At 40.2% G+C, this 15790-nt stretch overlaps 7 protein-coding genes and 1 pseudogene across 8 annotated transcripts; 4 read left to right on the top strand and 4 right to left on the bottom strand.

The window, feature by feature from the left end:
- Positions 1-8999: 8999 nt before the first annotated feature.
- Positions 9000-9394, bottom strand: GCG54_00015301 (annotated as a pseudogene). The gene has a single exon. A coding segment is annotated over exon 1 (395 nt).
- Positions 9395-9414: 20 nt separating this feature from the next.
- On the bottom strand, positions 9415-10066 carry GCG54_00015300 (uncharacterized protein; the record flags this gene model as incomplete). Its single annotated transcript, XM_045415107.1, has 2 exons — positions 9415-9879; positions 9989-10066. 2 exons carry the CDS (start codon positions 10064-10066, stop codon positions 9415-9417), a joined length of 543 nt encoding a protein of 180 aa, XP_045258280.1.
- A 59-nt stretch (positions 10067-10125) lies between these two features.
- On the bottom strand, positions 10126-10994 carry GCG54_00015299 (uncharacterized protein; the record flags this gene model as incomplete). The annotated part of the gene is made up of 3 exons (XM_045415106.1): positions 10126-10492; positions 10544-10655; positions 10718-10994. The coding sequence occupies 3 exons, from the start codon at positions 10992-10994 to the stop codon at positions 10126-10128; spliced, it is 756 nt and encodes a 251-aa protein (XP_045258279.1).
- Positions 10995-11042: 48 nt separating this feature from the next.
- GCG54_00015298 (uncharacterized protein) lies at positions 11043-11988 on the bottom strand (the record flags this gene model as incomplete). The annotated part of the gene is made up of 5 exons (XM_045415105.1): positions 11043-11394; positions 11416-11597; positions 11643-11701; positions 11791-11894; positions 11969-11988. The coding sequence occupies 5 exons, from the start codon at positions 11986-11988 to the stop codon at positions 11043-11045; spliced, it is 717 nt and encodes a 238-aa protein (XP_045258278.1).
- Positions 11989-12475: 487 nt separating this feature from the next.
- Positions 12476-13101, top strand: GCG54_00015297 (uncharacterized protein; the record flags this gene model as incomplete). Its single annotated transcript, XM_045415104.1, has 2 exons — positions 12476-12685; positions 12772-13101. Coding segments are annotated over 2 exons (540 nt in total), but the record flags the coding sequence as incomplete, so codon positions are not given.
- Positions 13102-13161: 60 nt separating this feature from the next.
- GCG54_00015296 (Helicase-like transcription factor) lies at positions 13162-13699 on the top strand (the record flags this gene model as incomplete). The annotated part of the gene is made up of 3 exons (XM_045415103.1): positions 13162-13304; positions 13367-13474; positions 13525-13699. The coding sequence occupies 3 exons, from the start codon at positions 13162-13164 to the stop codon at positions 13697-13699; spliced, it is 426 nt and encodes a 141-aa protein (XP_045258276.1).
- Positions 13700-13714: 15 nt separating this feature from the next.
- GCG54_00015295 (uncharacterized protein) lies at positions 13715-14257 on the top strand (the record flags this gene model as incomplete). Its single annotated transcript, XM_045415102.1, has 3 exons — positions 13715-13752; positions 13901-14063; positions 14132-14257. 3 exons carry the CDS (start codon positions 13715-13717, stop codon positions 14255-14257), a joined length of 327 nt encoding a protein of 108 aa, XP_045258275.1.
- Positions 14258-14335: 78 nt separating this feature from the next.
- GCG54_00015294 (DNA repair protein RAD5A) lies at positions 14336-15558 on the top strand (the record flags this gene model as incomplete). The annotated part of the gene is given in 5 exon segments (XM_045415101.1): positions 14336-14447; positions 14458-15055; positions 15110-15169; positions 15182-15295; positions 15447-15558. The coding sequence occupies 5 exon segments, from the start codon at positions 14336-14338 to the stop codon at positions 15556-15558; spliced, it is 996 nt and encodes a 331-aa protein (XP_045258274.1).
- Positions 15559-15790: the final 232 nt, after the last annotated feature.

Raw genomic sequence — 15790 nt, 5'->3', positions numbered from 1 at the left:
ATAAACTAGCTATTTTAGCTAAAATTGCTCTTTAAGCTAAAAAGCTTAAAAATGAGGAGTTTTTAATTATTTAATAACTTAGTGAAATATTAGATAATCTCTAGCCTCTAATTAGTTTAAAAAGCCTAGATTAATCTTTTTCTAAGCTAGTTAATATCCTCTATTCTATCTTTTTATACTTAATTAAGACCTTCTATTAATCTTAGTATTCTAATAAATTTAGTATACTTATAAAGGCTAAAGTTTTTTATGAGGTTATTAGTAAGTATTTTATTACTTTTAATTTAATAGATTATAATAGTTTTATTATAAATAGCTTCTTAAATAATCTACTTATAGTAGAAGTTAATATAATAAGTTTAAACTTTATTAAGAGGGTTTATAATATTAATATATATATTAGTACTATTAATAAAAAGAATAGTAAGTATAAAGATCTTCTAATTAAGAAGCTACTTAACTATATAGTATAGCTACTTTATAGTAACTATAGTAGGCGTTAAGTTAATATATTTAGCTTTAGTTAAATTAAGGGTAATAAAAGTCTACTTCTTTAACTTTTAAGTAATTAGGCTATTAGTAAAGTAAATAATATAGCTACTAATTAAGATATAAGAGAGCTTATTATCTATAAAGGATAAATCTACTATAATATATAGGTTATAGTTAATTATTAAGTTAGGACTACTAAAGATAATATTATAGTAAATAGTTTCCTTAAGGTATTAAAAGAGATACTTTATAGTATAAAAGTAAGCTTTAGAGGGTTTAATATTAACTTAGCTAAGCTTACTAATAGTATAAGATATATTAGGATATATATTAGTAGTGAGGTAGTTATAATAATTAGTCTCTTTAATATAAATAGTATATTCTTCTTCTATATACTCTTTAGGGTTTTATATTATTAATAGCTCTTTATAGGATACTATAGGAGTTTTAATAAGGTTAATATCTTTATATCTAAAGTAAGTAAGGATAGTTTTAGTATATTTAGTCTAGTTAATAAAGATTTAGTTATTAGTATAGTTTTAGATAATCTAAAAACCTAGAAACTTAATAGCTTTACTAAGGTTTTTAAGGGGGTAGATTTTACTAAGTATATTGTAAACTTACTTAGTTATCTTCTTATTAAGAGTAGTGATAATATTATTATTAATATATATAAGAGTATAAGTTTTAAGTGATTTATTAATAAATAAGTAGACCTTACTATTAATAGGGGTAAAGCTAAGCTTTTATATCTTAATATTAATATAGTTAAATTACTAGAGAGAGCTCTTATAAAGGCTATAGAGTGCTTTTTAAAGTAGCTAAACTTTACTATTATCTATAGAGAAGCTTAGAGGCTAGTATATATAGATTTTTATATTATTAGGGATAGAAGTAGTTAAAAAGGCTATATTAAAGTTATATATCTTATATTTAAGTTTATAAAGAGCTATAATAGTGAAGAATATATAGATTATAGTAGCTATAGTAATAGCTATATAGACCTCTTAAGAGGATTAATCTCTATACTTATAGTTACTATAGACTACTTAATAAGTTTTATATTAAATAATCTTATTATTATTATTAATCTTAATATTAAATACCTACTTACTAAGTAGGATTTTAGTATTATAAGAAGGGTATATAAGCTTATATACTTCTTTATTATAAAACTGCTATATTTTACGCTTAAATACTACCTTTTAGTTAGACTACTAAGGGTTAGACTTAATATTATTATAAGACTTTAGGATAATAATACTATTAGGTAGAACTTTTAATAGGGTAGTAGTAATAATAGCACTAAATGTGAAGTAATAAGTACAGTTTAGAACTTAGATATTAGTAGCTATAAAGAGCCTCTTCTTATACTTATAAACTTTAGTAAGCTAATAGTAGTATTCCTTAAGCTTTTAAGCTACTTAATAAGGTTTATTTTAGATTACTATCTTTAAGACTATTATATTAATTACCTCTTTAATAGTATCTATAGTATAAGCTAGATCTTTATAATTAGCTTTTTTATCTTCTAATACACTCTTAAATAAGTTATTATTATTATTATCCTATATATTAGTCTCTAAAGATATTTATATAGTATTATTAGTTATTATAGTTATATCTTTTATAATATTCTAATAATAGAGGACTTCCTCTAGAGGTAAAGATATTATATAGTTAATATAGGCTAGCCTTAGATTAATACTCTTATTATTAGAAGTCTACTTATTAATATTAGTAATAAGTTTCTTAGGAGTATTAGTTATATTAAATATAATAGGGTGATAAATTAGAAGGTTAGAATTATTAAAGTGAATAGTATAGTTACTATTATTAGTAATAAGAGCTTTAGTAATAAATAGAAGAACTATCTTCTAAGGCTATTTATAAAATTAGATATCTTAGTAGCAGAATACCTTCTTCTTATTAAGAATATAGATATAGTAGATATAACTATAAAGTGAGCTATAGCTAATAAGAAGGTTTTTTATTACTTTAGCTTCTATTTTAGCTAAATAGGTAGGCTTATTAGGACCTTTCTTATATATATAGGTAATATATCTAAACGTTTTAAGATACTTAATATATAGAGGCTTATAATTAGCTATAAGATTAAGCTTATAAGCTATAATCTTATAGGGATTTAGCTTACCCTTATTAGCTTATAGAAGAAGGTTAAAGATCTAAATAGTAGAGTTAATAGTATAGTTCTAAAGTTCCTCTAGAAGATTAATATTAATTAGTTAAGTTTAAGATACCTTAATAATAGTCTTTTTAGTTTTTTTAATAGTACTATTTATAGATAAGGTGTTAGTAATAGATATATTTATATAAGACTTAGAGAAGAATAAGTCTTAAAGGACCTTTTTAAACTTAGGTATATTATTATAGATTTAGGTCTTAATATTAATATATATTATATTAATAAAGATATTACTAAATATCTTAATAATATTGAGAATAACTTTATAGTTATAGTTAAGTAGGAGTATAACCTAATAGTAGCTACTATAGTGATCTATAAAGTATAAAATATATCTCTTACTTATAATAGAGAGAGGCTTAACTTTAATAATATTAAGATAGATTCTATTACTAATACTAGTTAATAGTAGTAGAAGATCTCTACTAATAATCTTAATAGACTTAATAAGATAGTAAGCCTCATAATAGAAATCCTTAATCTCTTAAGTTATAAATATAATATTAATATAGCAGTATATTTTAATAACTTAATTAAAGTAGGTATATAGAAAATAGTAATATATAAGCTTAAGAGATAGTAGCTACTTATAGTAAACTATAGTAAGGCTAATAGTAGTATTAAGAGGAATATCTTTTTAATACTAAATAGTAGGGATAATATAGATATTTAATTATTAGTCGACTTTAGTAAATAGAGTGCCTAATAAAACTTATATTATAGCTAAGGTATAGTAGTTATATTTAATACTAATATTATATAACTTTCTTAAGCTAAGAAGGTTAGCTAGACTTAGAGGGCTATACTTAATATTATTAATAGTTTAGTTAACTATTTTAGTTAGGTTTTATAAATTAATAGTTTAGAAGTAGATTATACTAATGCTTTTAGGTTAAGTATACTCTCTATTAGTACCTTTATATAGAGGTAAGTTAGCTTTAGCTTTATATATAACAAAGTAGCTATGCTTATTAAAAATAAAGTTAGAATAGCTAGAGTTAAGAATAATATCTAAATAGAGAATCTTCTAGTTAGTAATAATAGTAAGTACTATCTTACTAATAATATTATAAATAGGTTACTTAGTGATATCTATTAGTCTTCTAATAGTAATACTAGTTAGTAAGAATTAACTAAGAATACCTAGCGAGGTATAGATATAGATAGACTTATTCTTAGGTATATCCTACTTATACTTAGCGTTATAGATATACTTCTTAGCCTTTACTAAGATAGCCTTATAGTTAGCCTAATTATCTAGAATAAGTTTAAGATAGGTAGTTATATACTACTAAGTAGTATAGGTATATCTATAGTAATTATACTTAGTAGTAGACTTATTAACTAATAATATAGTAAATATCTTCTTACTATTAATACTCTACTAGCTAATATTAGTAGTCTTTTTAAAAGTAGTAATATTAATCTTCTACTCTTTATTTTATATAAGGGTAAATAAGGTCTAAATAATATTATTTTATATAAGTATCTTATTATTAGTAGTATAAAACTTATAAATATCTAAAAGCTTTATTTTAAAATAGTTAAGAAGGATAATAAACTAATAATAGTTAGAGTATATACTAATAAGGTTAGTGATATAGCTTTTAAAGTACTAAGTATATCTAAGTATATTATAAAGTATTTTATAATCCTCTATAGTACTTTTATTAAACTTATTAATAAGTATACTAATAATATCTTCTGAGACCTTTAAGATATATTTCTTTAAAGCTTCTATTAACTTATATAGGTTACTATTATCCTCTTAGTTTATATTAAAGAGCTTATTAATAAGGCTCTTTATAATTATAATGAGGATATTATAGGTAATATTTTAATTAGCTACTTAAGCCTCTTTTTTTACTTCTATATTAAGCTTAGGAATATTCTTAATAATATAGTTATTAATTTAGGTAGCTTAAAGTATAGTATTAATAGAGACCTTTTAGGTTATCTAATTAGACTTACTATATAGCTTTAGTATATTAATAGGGGTTATTTTTATAGTAGCGCTAGTTATAATAATAGCTTACCTATAGTAATAAGATAAGAGGGATAAGAGGTTATAATAAGAGAAATTAATAATATAAGGCGTTTATTAAGAGGAGTTTAACTTATAAAGTAGTAAGCTTACCTATATATACTTAATTAAAGGTGAATATAATAAGATCTCTACTATAGTATATTAGGGTATATTAAGGGTTAGGAAAGTAAATAGATAAGGTAATTAATAATAAAATTAGCTAATCTATATATAAAAAGAATAGTAAAATAATAGAGATAATTAAGGGGATTATTATAAACTTAGAGTAGTTAAAAGGACCTTAAAATTAACGTTTTTAGGGTTAATTTAATAAGGCTAAACTTATAACCTGAGAACGTAGTAATAACTATAATATACTATAGAGAAGAACTAGCTAGACACTAGGGCGCTAGAGAGGGCTGTATAGCAGCCTCTAGCACTCGCTAGCAGGCCACAGGAGTGGCAGCCGAGTGGCAGGGCCCGTTAACACAATGTTATAGCCTCATCAGTGTGTGTGAGTTCTCAGGCCGTATGTAGCGTACCCATCCTCGAGCTTTCTGTTAGTGCAGTTGGACGAAAACAAGTGGGCCATTACGCTCCGGTGGGTGTACAATGGCCCACTTTACTTTCCACCATTATTCCTCCAATGCCTCGACCTCTTGTTAATTTCTTAACCTCATACCGACTTCTACTACGACCGATTCAACTACCTGCTGATTCTTTACCACCTACCCATTTTTCAACCGCCTACCTCAGCTAAATCTGACCAACAGGCACAACACACCCTCCAAGGCCGATCAATGGCCGGCCCACCAGGGCGTTTCGGAGTTCTTCCACGCGGTGCACGCAAGGCTTCGCCGCACCTCTCCACCGCCCAGCGAGAAGACTATTCCCCAAAAGGTCGCATATGAGATTCGGAAGATACAGAGGTATGTTATCCACATGGAAAGTCCAAGATCAGCCAGGGCTTACCTTGATGCTATAAACTAAATGAAAGGCTGCTCCCCCTCAGCTGCCACTGAATATGTGAAGGCGGGCTCAAGATCATCATCACCTCCATACGGATTCTAGCCACAACGAGACATCGATTAAGAAAGACGATTTCTTCCAGCTGTCGGCCTTGAAAGCATCACCCGCCCCCCCCTCCTCCAACCAATGTCAAGAGCGGTCGCTGTGCACAACATGGAACCCCGAAGGGAACAGCGCGCATTTAGAGCGACTCAAGGGCATGTTGCCCCGCGGTGTCTTCTGCCAAGCAGCTGAAGGGCAATCTATCGAAAGGGAGGGCGCTGGGATGATAATTGTGGACGGCGACTCCGACATGGTGGACAGGTTGTGCAAGCCGAAGCTGGTGCGATAGCCTAATAGTTAACTAGCTACTGCCGCAACTTCCTCAGGACGTTTTGAGTTGCTTAGCTCGCTCGATGGTATTGAAATAAAACCCCGTGACAATGATATTGAACCGCAGAGGTAACTGACTAGCACGTTGACGTGCGCTGGTTCGGGGACTCGAACGCGCCGCCATGGTCTGCCAGGTCTTCGCTTAATTATCAGGAACAACGTCAGAAAGTGCCAAGCGGCATCTTTCATCAGAACAGTTGACCACCCATGCTGATGCAGCGCAATTACCCCAAAGAAAGCTGCCCACATAGATTGCAAATCAGTCTGTCTATCTTGAGTTAGCGTTAATAGGATTGCCCTATCGTCCACAACCAAAAGCCAACGATAGTCTGCGAGTATCTACAGTCCATAGTAAGTATTTACTTCCCGCTCAACTCCATAATAGAATTTCTGATCCTCTTCTCCCTCCAAGGAGCTTTTATTAGCCCCCTGCATAGCGTAGCATTCCTGCACCTTCCAGCCAGTCCGCGACGCCCTCGCTGAATGGCTTCAGCGCTCTGCCCGGTTGCGTGCTCCACCCCCCAAGAGATCCAGGACCTCCTATTCGCCGTGGAGGCGAGCAGCGTCACTGCTCTCCCGCACGACAGCAACAAACCAGATCTTGGATCTTCAACACCAATTGGATATGACTAGATGCGCACCTTCACAGACCGATCGCATTCCTTCGGTCCGGTCGTTGTGTCACATCATGCTATTATGCCAAAGCTCGAACAATCATACAGTTAAGAACCTGCTGGAATCCACAGCCCTACATAGCAAAGTTGGAGTCAGGAAGGCTCAAGGACGGAGGGAAAATACATCAGCGGCCAAACGTTCGACCAGGGACACGTCGAACACACGCTTTGAACAAAGGCCTCTAACGCAACATGGAGAGACTTTCGGCTGGCCCAGATCAAGTTGCAGAGAGACTGCGTACGGTGTGCAGGCCACCAAGTCTGCAAGGCACTAGGTTGACGGCAAAATGAAACACAGCCAAATTATCCAGGGCAAAATCAATGAAGTCGCAAGTCTTATCAGGAGCCTCAACAAACTGTCACCAGGGGCCTACACACAACCTCCCCCGAAGGAACCTTGAACCTGTTAAACAAAACCCATGATGGATGTCATGCTCTTCAAAGCCACGATACCTCTTATCCAACCTCTTACAGCTTGGTGCATCCTCCTCCAATAGCAGTGAACCCATTCCGATTTCAGTTTCGCTAGCGTCAGTTCAACCGCAGTCCACATGCCCAAGCCCCCGAACAAGAATTTGCAGGATGATGCTGCATGTCACGTTTATTGACCTGTTCTTCGCGGGTTGGTAACAATCTCAGATCGGCAGTCCGGCCAAGTCATTCCCGCGATAATTACTGCGATTAGTGCGGGCATGAACATGGCGAACCTTATTCACAACTCCCGGGTCATTAGATCCCATGTGACCAGTGCGCGCATGCGAACGACCTCAATCCAGCGGAACACCTCGCTATAGAGGGACAGATGGCATTCAAGCGGCTAGGTGCCTCATCAAACTCTGTCTGCCGATTGAAACTGGCAGCACGTGGATGCTAGTCACCTGGATATTCGAGCAAATCGTACTCGGCCCTGTAGTTTGTAGCCCACGCAGTTAACTGATATATTTAACGTTCATGCTTTTTCTCCGTCCTGCCGAGCCAACTATGTCAGCTGTATAGATCGTCCGCTTGCCTGCCCATCACAGGAATTCTGCCATCATCTCGGGCATCCCTGGCCCGCCATGCACTGCTGGGACCAAAAGGACTCGGAGGAGAGTGAGAACGTCATGTCGAAATCGAAACGGAACGCAGAAGGAAGGCGGAAGTATCAAATTCATGACACACCTATTTTGCACCCCAGATCAATGGTTCGTATCTCCTTCGCAATGTTAAGCTCCAGGAGACCCACGTAGCCAGCCGTGCGCGTATTGTGAAACGCTGAAGTTCTATAAATTCCCCCCCCCNCCCCCCCCCCCCCCCCCCCCCCACAAGTCTCAGCGTGAAGAGCGGAGCTCCGCGGTCCACAGAAAGATTCCTCGAGAGGAGCCAGCTATTTCAAGAAAATAAACACACCGTAGTCAGTTCAAGATAAACAGCGTGAAGGGAAACATGCATCGTGTCCTATAGAACGAGGTGTGAGATCTCCATCAAGACTGACGACGTCAGGCTGGGTTGTTATCACAAAGGCAGCCTTCCAAGATGTCTGAATATATTTGTGAACGGATTCTAAGAATGCTGAAATGGCGCAATGCGCTTAGTGACCACGAGGCCTTTGGATCCTCCAGCGACTGAAGGTCTGTTAACCATATTCTAAGTCTCAAAGTCATCGCAAAACATATGATGGCCACCATGATCATACAGCTACTGCCTCTCTCATCTGGTATGTCGCATAACAGAGCTGCCCAGACGTCCTGCCTTGGGTATTATTGATCCTTTGCCATCTTGAATCGACGTTCATTGAAGTGGTGATGGCTTTGTACTTTGTGTAAAACCTTGCTCATTCGAATACTGACGTCAATGTCGGTACATGTAACTGTCCATCGTAAGTGGGGGCCATGTTAGTCGAATAAACATAAAAATACCAGCCGAATCCAATCGTGGCATTCCACAAAGACATATACCAGTTTAATTACATGTCGATTTCTCCCTAAGGCATGGATAACAACCTGTTTTATTCATTATTCCCCTTGCATAAACGGTACGAAGCAGTTGGCTGCTGAGGTTTGGGCGTGTTTGTATTTCTACCTACGCCACTAGCCAGTGAACTTGGAACGTTGGGAACCCTGCTGGCTGATTGAGTGCTTGGAGTCTACGTAGCAAAGTTCGAGATATGAGAGCTCTGGGAACTTGAGCGGGGAACAGTCAGTTTGGTCAACTGATCGGACTACACTTGTGCTCGTCCTTGAAGGGACGCCCGTTTTGCCATTGAAAAAGTCATTGACAGCGATTTCTCGTCCATATTTTGCCTCTGTTCGTAGTGCGCCTGTAGTCCCTTGTTGCTACTGAACATCATATCGCAATCTTTGAGTGCACAGCGAGCCATGCTTTCAGCATGATGCCGCTTCCAGTAGTGGTATTCCATGAACTCCGGGCAGTGCCGGCTGTACTGCTCCACTTCGCCAGTTGGGCTCAACTTCATGTCGCAGCTTGGCATAGAACATACGCGGAACCCAATTGAGTCGAGCTTGACTTGCTCAATGCCATCTGATTTGTTGCTCTCGCTTACGATCGAATCCCTTCTGCAACTGTCGGTGTTTGAGATCTCAGGATCCCAGTCATGACTCGGTCAATCTGGTCTCCTAAACCCTGGCTTGTCTCCCAAAGAAGTCTGATTCTAGCCTTCTTCTGTGGTTGTCTAGCGAAAAGATGTCATCATCCCCAGATGGATCATCGTATGAAGATTCCAATAGCCCTTCTGGAGCGAGAGAGCCGTGTGACGCGGACTCGGCACCTGAATCGAGGAAGGCACCTGAATCGAGGAATGGTATCGAAGGTCTCGAAGGGCCTGCTCGCCGTATCGGCCTGAGGGCCGGTTCTGAGCGATGGTACTCGTTGATGTGGCGCTTGAGAGCCCTGAAAGAGAAAAATGGGGGATATGTACATTCTGGAACGTCGCATATAGATAGTTGAGTGTGGGAGACCTCATGCTGGCGGCGTAACTCTTCTGATATGAACCCCGTGGTAGCGCGTGGACAAAAGCTCAATCGGCAGGTGAAGTTTCTACAAGTTCCTTCAGTAGAGGCTGGTCTTCCAAGAACTTTAACCTGTCATCCATTGGATAGGTCTGCGAAGCTAGGAGCTGAGTAATAGTAGCGCATACGAGCTTCTAGAGCTTTTGTGCTAATTCAGATGCAAGCTTGAAAACTGATGAACTGCCGCCGGATGAGCAAGTAAAAACACAATAAAGCAGCTATTCTGTCCAAAGCTCCGTAGCATAGACGTGAAAACCATGTATGCCCTTTACTACACGCTGGGCATAAGGCAAGCCGATGTGGAAAGACAGTGTTCTGTCACAACTTCAGTCTCTTCAATGACAAAACTTCTTGACGATGACTGAAGAAATCTGAGACATTCTTTAGTAAAACATGATTGATGGTATCCGCGGTTTGTGCCTGAACGTACTCTTTGACTGAGATGTGTACGAAAGTTAACGTTGTGTCCGGCCGCTCCTCTACCAATGCTTCGCATATGTCCAAAACATATTGTGGCACTAGGTTGGTGACGTTCGAGCTGCCAGGGCTGAATATCAAGGCGGAGTGGAATTCTATCCTCTTTAGAGGTCGTTTGGCAAAAGCGATCCATCCAAATATGCACCTGATGCGATCAGCAGACCATGGGTTCAGCTGGACGAGTATCTGAAGAAGTACCTCCCTGTAGCTGGACGAACTTGGCTACAATTCACAGATGGTGCGTTTCAATCGAATTTACAACTCGGACAGCTCCTTCGGAATATCGTCAATGGATGCTTTCATCTCCTTGCCGCCGAAGAAAACGTTCTTCGATAGGTAATCAAGAACAAGTTGAGCATACAGAAACATGCCTTGCAGGCGTGAAAGTTAGTACAATCGTGGCCATAATGAGCTTTCTGTATGGGAAACATACCATCAGCCTTATTTGTGATGACGCTTTCGATGCTGTTAATATCCTTCCTGGAAAGCTCAAGCTGCCAGAGCTTCTCATGCATTAACCGCAACCACTGCGACACATATTGCCTAATAGCAAGCTTGAAACTGCTCTTATCTTCCGTGAGGAACATTATATGTTGCGTATTCGACCTATTGGCAATGTGTGACGAGTTTCGGCTTGAACTCATTACTTTGCAAATTGTATCGCCTATTCCTATTGTTTTCCTCGTGATTTCGTTAATAAGGCTCAACATGCTAGCCTGCGTCCGTGGCTCGCACGCAAACAAGCCGTCTATGATGATTCATATGTACTCTGTCTCTCGTGGCTGGCGAGAGGAAATATTGAAGGGGGCGTAAATGAGTCTCTCAAGAGCTTGAACTGTTGGTGGCTTCTTCCTAAGTACGCAGTCGCCGTACACGTATGCAATCAGCTCATCATCCTTGCAAAGTAATTGAAGAAGTATGGAGCGAAGTTTTTGCTCATATGTTGTAGAAGAAGCGTACCTGTGAGTGCAAAAGTGGTGAACGGGTAACATGTTGGCACTCCTCATAAATCTAACAATTTGGCTGGCTAAGACGCCCTTACCCGAGCCCGGTGTGCCTTGTAGCCACAGTACGGGCGACTCTGGGGTCTTCTGGAGCCAAAACTTGATCCTATCATTCTTCAAAGCCTACGAGCAAGTGCCAGCAAACCTAGCCCCATCGGCTGAAATCGTGTTGAGAATAGCCGACTGATCTGATTCTTCAGATTTTGACCATGTTATAATCGATTCATATTGTTTGTTGGCCTGTTTGTCGTTACACTTTTGCACCTGTGCAAGACTTTCTTCTCGCCAGGATTTGATCTCTTTGCGGGTCTATCGAATCTCCGCGATGCCATGAGCACCAGCTTGGAGATCTACAAGCTCTTCATGGCGTTTCATATCGTCAAGGATGTTCTCAAAACGTCTCCCGAAACGGCCTCAAGACGTGAGGAACATTAGTCTCCAACCTCTTGTTCAATCAGTATTAGTAGCGACTTGACAGAGGAAATTTTAGTAGGTGAGTTACTTTCACGACGGACAAAGCTGTACGCATGTTTGTGGAATTGAAGTATATCGGCGTAAAAAGCGGCGAGTGCTTGTTTAAAGTCCGGCTTTCCAATTACGGCCTCACTGAATCCTCGGGAAGGATGGTTTATTCAAGTTGGTCAAAAGCAGTCTTGATAGTTCGCCTAGCAGCGGCGGACGCGGCAGATTTGAGAGGCATGTCATTTGTGGGTTGTTACTGTATTACGGCTAGCAGACTGCCGAAAGAGTGACAGTCTGGAATACTTATTGGGCAGCCCGCTAGGCTGAGTGGCTGCTTCACGTCCAATCCATGCTTATGCACAAGGCATCTTTCCAAGCATCACTTTTGATCAGATCAATCTGTAGAAGTACGTCCGACTCAGCATCTATGTCGTCGCGGCCTGGTATTAAGCCATTGCAGTCCGCCGTGCATGCATGAAGACGCAAGAAGTTCTCCTCGAGCCACCGAACACTGCCCCATGTCTGAGTATTATGACCACCCTATGACGTTTCTTCGGAGTCGTTTTCCCAGCACCATCGTTTGTATTCCTTCGGGTACTCTGTCCTGAGATTCGGATCACATGACTAGCAATGCACGAGGGTCCCGTTTCAGATCATGATGATGAAACCGAACGCAGGTTCAACCGCCCTCGCTCTGCGATCGCGACCTAGCAGAGGCCTATCAGGACTGGCTTGATGAGTCCTCAAAGCGGAGCCTGTTCGAAGCGCTCGAACCAGAACTTTCATCTTCATCTGGATTGCAGCTCATGGCTGTTGATGGCAGCGACTTGGCGACCTATAGTACCAAAGGAGTGGTAGCCGACGAGTGGGATATACCATCCGACCTTTTTGAGATTGCAACGGCCGGACAAAGCGAAATTGTCTGCTTTGGGATGGTAGGCAGACAATCCAGACGCGTCTCAACGATAAGTGCCATCGCTGACAACTCCGTATTTGTGACTTGAAAGGAACATGCGAGCAGCGTGGTCAAGAACACCTTTCGAGCTACTTTCCCGTATGTCTGGACTCATCCAGCCGCTTTAGCTCTGAAAATTACAGAACACTACGGGGTCAAATTCAGGATGATTATGGCCATATGATTGAGGGGCTTCTGGAAGAGAAGTCACTCAACCTACAGGTTAGGTGCATACTCGATCAACGGCATAGCGTTGCCAAGAAGAAAGGGCGCGGTCATCTTGCATTGGCTTGTTCACTCGAGATCTCTGTTTACGGCCCTTTTGAATTGTTTGATGACACCGGCGGTTGGTTCCAAGACTATGAAGTCTACTTGCAAGACCCGGCAATCTGCTAACTTGACACCAAATGTTGTAATCCGCAGAAATAATTGTCTAACGATATTCTATTTTGTCCAATGGTCTCGGATATCATCTCCTCATCCTTCACACTAACTCCGAAAGAGCTCCCAGAGCCTTCCGACTTCTTGGACACATTGAGCAGCCATGTTGAATTGGAGGAAGCGCCGCGGCCATCTGCCATTCGCGCAATTTTGAAACGGTGCGTCACCTGTGAAGCCCGGCTGGTTCCTCTTGCATGTAAATACTAATGTATGATCCTAGACACCAGAAGCAGGCCTTGACTTTCATGTTGAACCGAGAAAAGGGCCGCGAGTTCAACAGGAAATACCCAAACGTTTGGGAGACTGTCGAGATGGACCGTGGAACAATGTGAGTATCGCACGACGTTCTTCAACCACATCACACTTTTGGTACCAGAGCCATGGCTTAGATAATCTAACCATTTGCAAGTTCATGAACACTGTTTCCCGCGTGTATCAGTCCCGAGAACCTCCATCATTCTATGGTGGAATAATCGCGGATCTCATGGGCCTCGGTAAAACTTTGACGATCATTTCCTTAGTCGCCACAGACATGGATTCCGAGAAGGAGTGAGCATTCATAACGAAAATGCCCCAGCAGAAAAGCAAGATGTTTCCGCAACCCTGGTGATCATTCCACCCCCGAGTATGCCTACGCAACATCAGAATGATGAGTGCCTGCTCATCCATACACAGTCTTAGGAACGTGGTAACGGCAGCTCTATGAGTGAGCGACAAATTCACACTTGTGTAGCTGCCTTCTAACAGGTTGTAGCCATCCTCTAGCAGACTCTTTGATTTGCCGCCGTCACCATGAGATACCGAAGCTGGCCGGAACGGAGGAGCTCAAAATCGTGACCATTGTCCTTACTACGTACCATAGAGTTGCTGCCGAGTGGAAAGCAAGCAAGAGTGGGCGAAAATCGACAATATTCTCTGTCCGCTGACGGAGAATTATCTTGGACGAGAGTGAGTATCAATATGCACAGTTCTAGACCATGGCCAGTGTAATAAGCTGAAAAGGTCATTACATCCGGAACGTAAACTCGAGAAGGGCCAGAGCGGTGTGTGCGCTGGAGGCGATATCAAGATGGGCGGCAACTGGTACCCCAATCCAAAACCGCCTCGGTGATCTCACTAGCCTACTTAGATTTGTCGGTGTTTATCCTTATGCCGATTCCAAGCAGTTCGGAACCAACATTTCGAAATTATGGAAATCCGGAGAGGACAAGGAGGCCGTGTTGAGGCTGAAGCGCCTTTCAGCATGCTGACTGCTTCGAAGATCCAAGTCAACCATCAATCTTCCTCCGCGTCAAGACTTGGTGCATACAGTTGAGTTCACACCACAAGAAAGATTGGTATACGAGGGCATCAGACAGCAAACATCCGCACGGACCAATGAAGCCCTTGGGGATAACACTGGAACACACCAGTCACGATGTCATGTCAATGTTCTTCAACAGATGGAGTCGCTAAGGTTGTTTTGCAACTTGGGACTTTACTACGAGTCAAGGGACGACAGGGGCGCAAGCAAGCACGTGGAAGCTGATGGATGGATCAAAACTGCCCAGACAATTCTCAACTCGCAACGAGGCATATCATCAATTACTTGCCTGCACTGCACATCTGCTCTTGGCTTAACAGAGACTCTACTTGATGACGCGAACCCCGGCACGGGCACGGCTCAGTACAGCAGCTGTTTGAAGTTCACTTGCAATGAACGTGTCGACAAGATCGTTCATATCGGAGGGGTTCTATCATGCGGTCACACTCCGCCTTGCCAAACAGCTCCAGTGTCAACAAGCGGTTCTGCGTTGGAGGAGACTGGCAATTTCACAGCTCCACAACTTGGAGCGTCTGCTATCGACCCTCCTTCGAAAATAAGAGACCTCACACATGGCATCAGAAACGTCTCCTCAATGGAGAAGTGGTGCGTCGGCTGATCTTCGGCTTCCTGTCACGCCTAGAACCAGACTTTTCGCAGTGTTGTTTTCTCCTCTTGGAGGCTTACACTGGACCTCATTAAGGCAGGTCTGGACCAGTAGTGTATTTAAAGCATCCGCTTTGATGGAACGATACCCCAAAAGGATCGTCAATCAGTAGTGGAAAGGTTCGAGACGGATCCCAATGTCCGCGTGATGCTTCTTACTCTGCCATGCGGCGCTGTTGGGTGAGCAAGAACCTCAGAGTAATATTGATAAATACATCTGAAGCTGATGAAAGTTAGGCTCACTCTAACAGTCGTCACACGCGTATTTGGTAGAGCCACATTAGTCGGTATTTGTGCACGCATTATTTTGTGGCTAAATCTGACTTTACAGGAATCCGACTTTAGAAGAGCAAGCACTTGCACGGATTCATCGATTCGGCCAAAGTCGTGAAGTGATTACTGTTCGCTTCTGCGTGCGAAACTCATTCAAAGAGGCTAGCTGATCCCCTCTTACGTAGTCTTCATTATAATGCCAACGTTCATCGCAGCAAGTCGTGAAGGTGCAAGAATCCAAGAAACAGTTAGCTGGTGACGGGCTCTCTTCTCATAATAATATTCACAGCGATAACACTTCTGGTGTATTGAAAGTACGTGGTAGATATCAATTCTGTGTCTTTCACAGCTAACCGCTCTTAAGCAATTACGTTCGTTATTATAATAAGCGCCCCAGCGACC

This window comes from Colletotrichum gloeosporioides (assembly GCF_011800055.1).
Source record: "Colletotrichum gloeosporioides strain Lc1 chromosome Unknown consensus_86, whole genome shotgun sequence".
Classification (NCBI taxonomy): Eukaryota; Fungi; Ascomycota; class Sordariomycetes; order Glomerellales; family Glomerellaceae; genus Colletotrichum; species Colletotrichum gloeosporioides.
The sequence above is the reverse complement of the archived record's forward strand: the minus strand, read 5'-3'. Positions and strand labels throughout refer to the sequence as shown.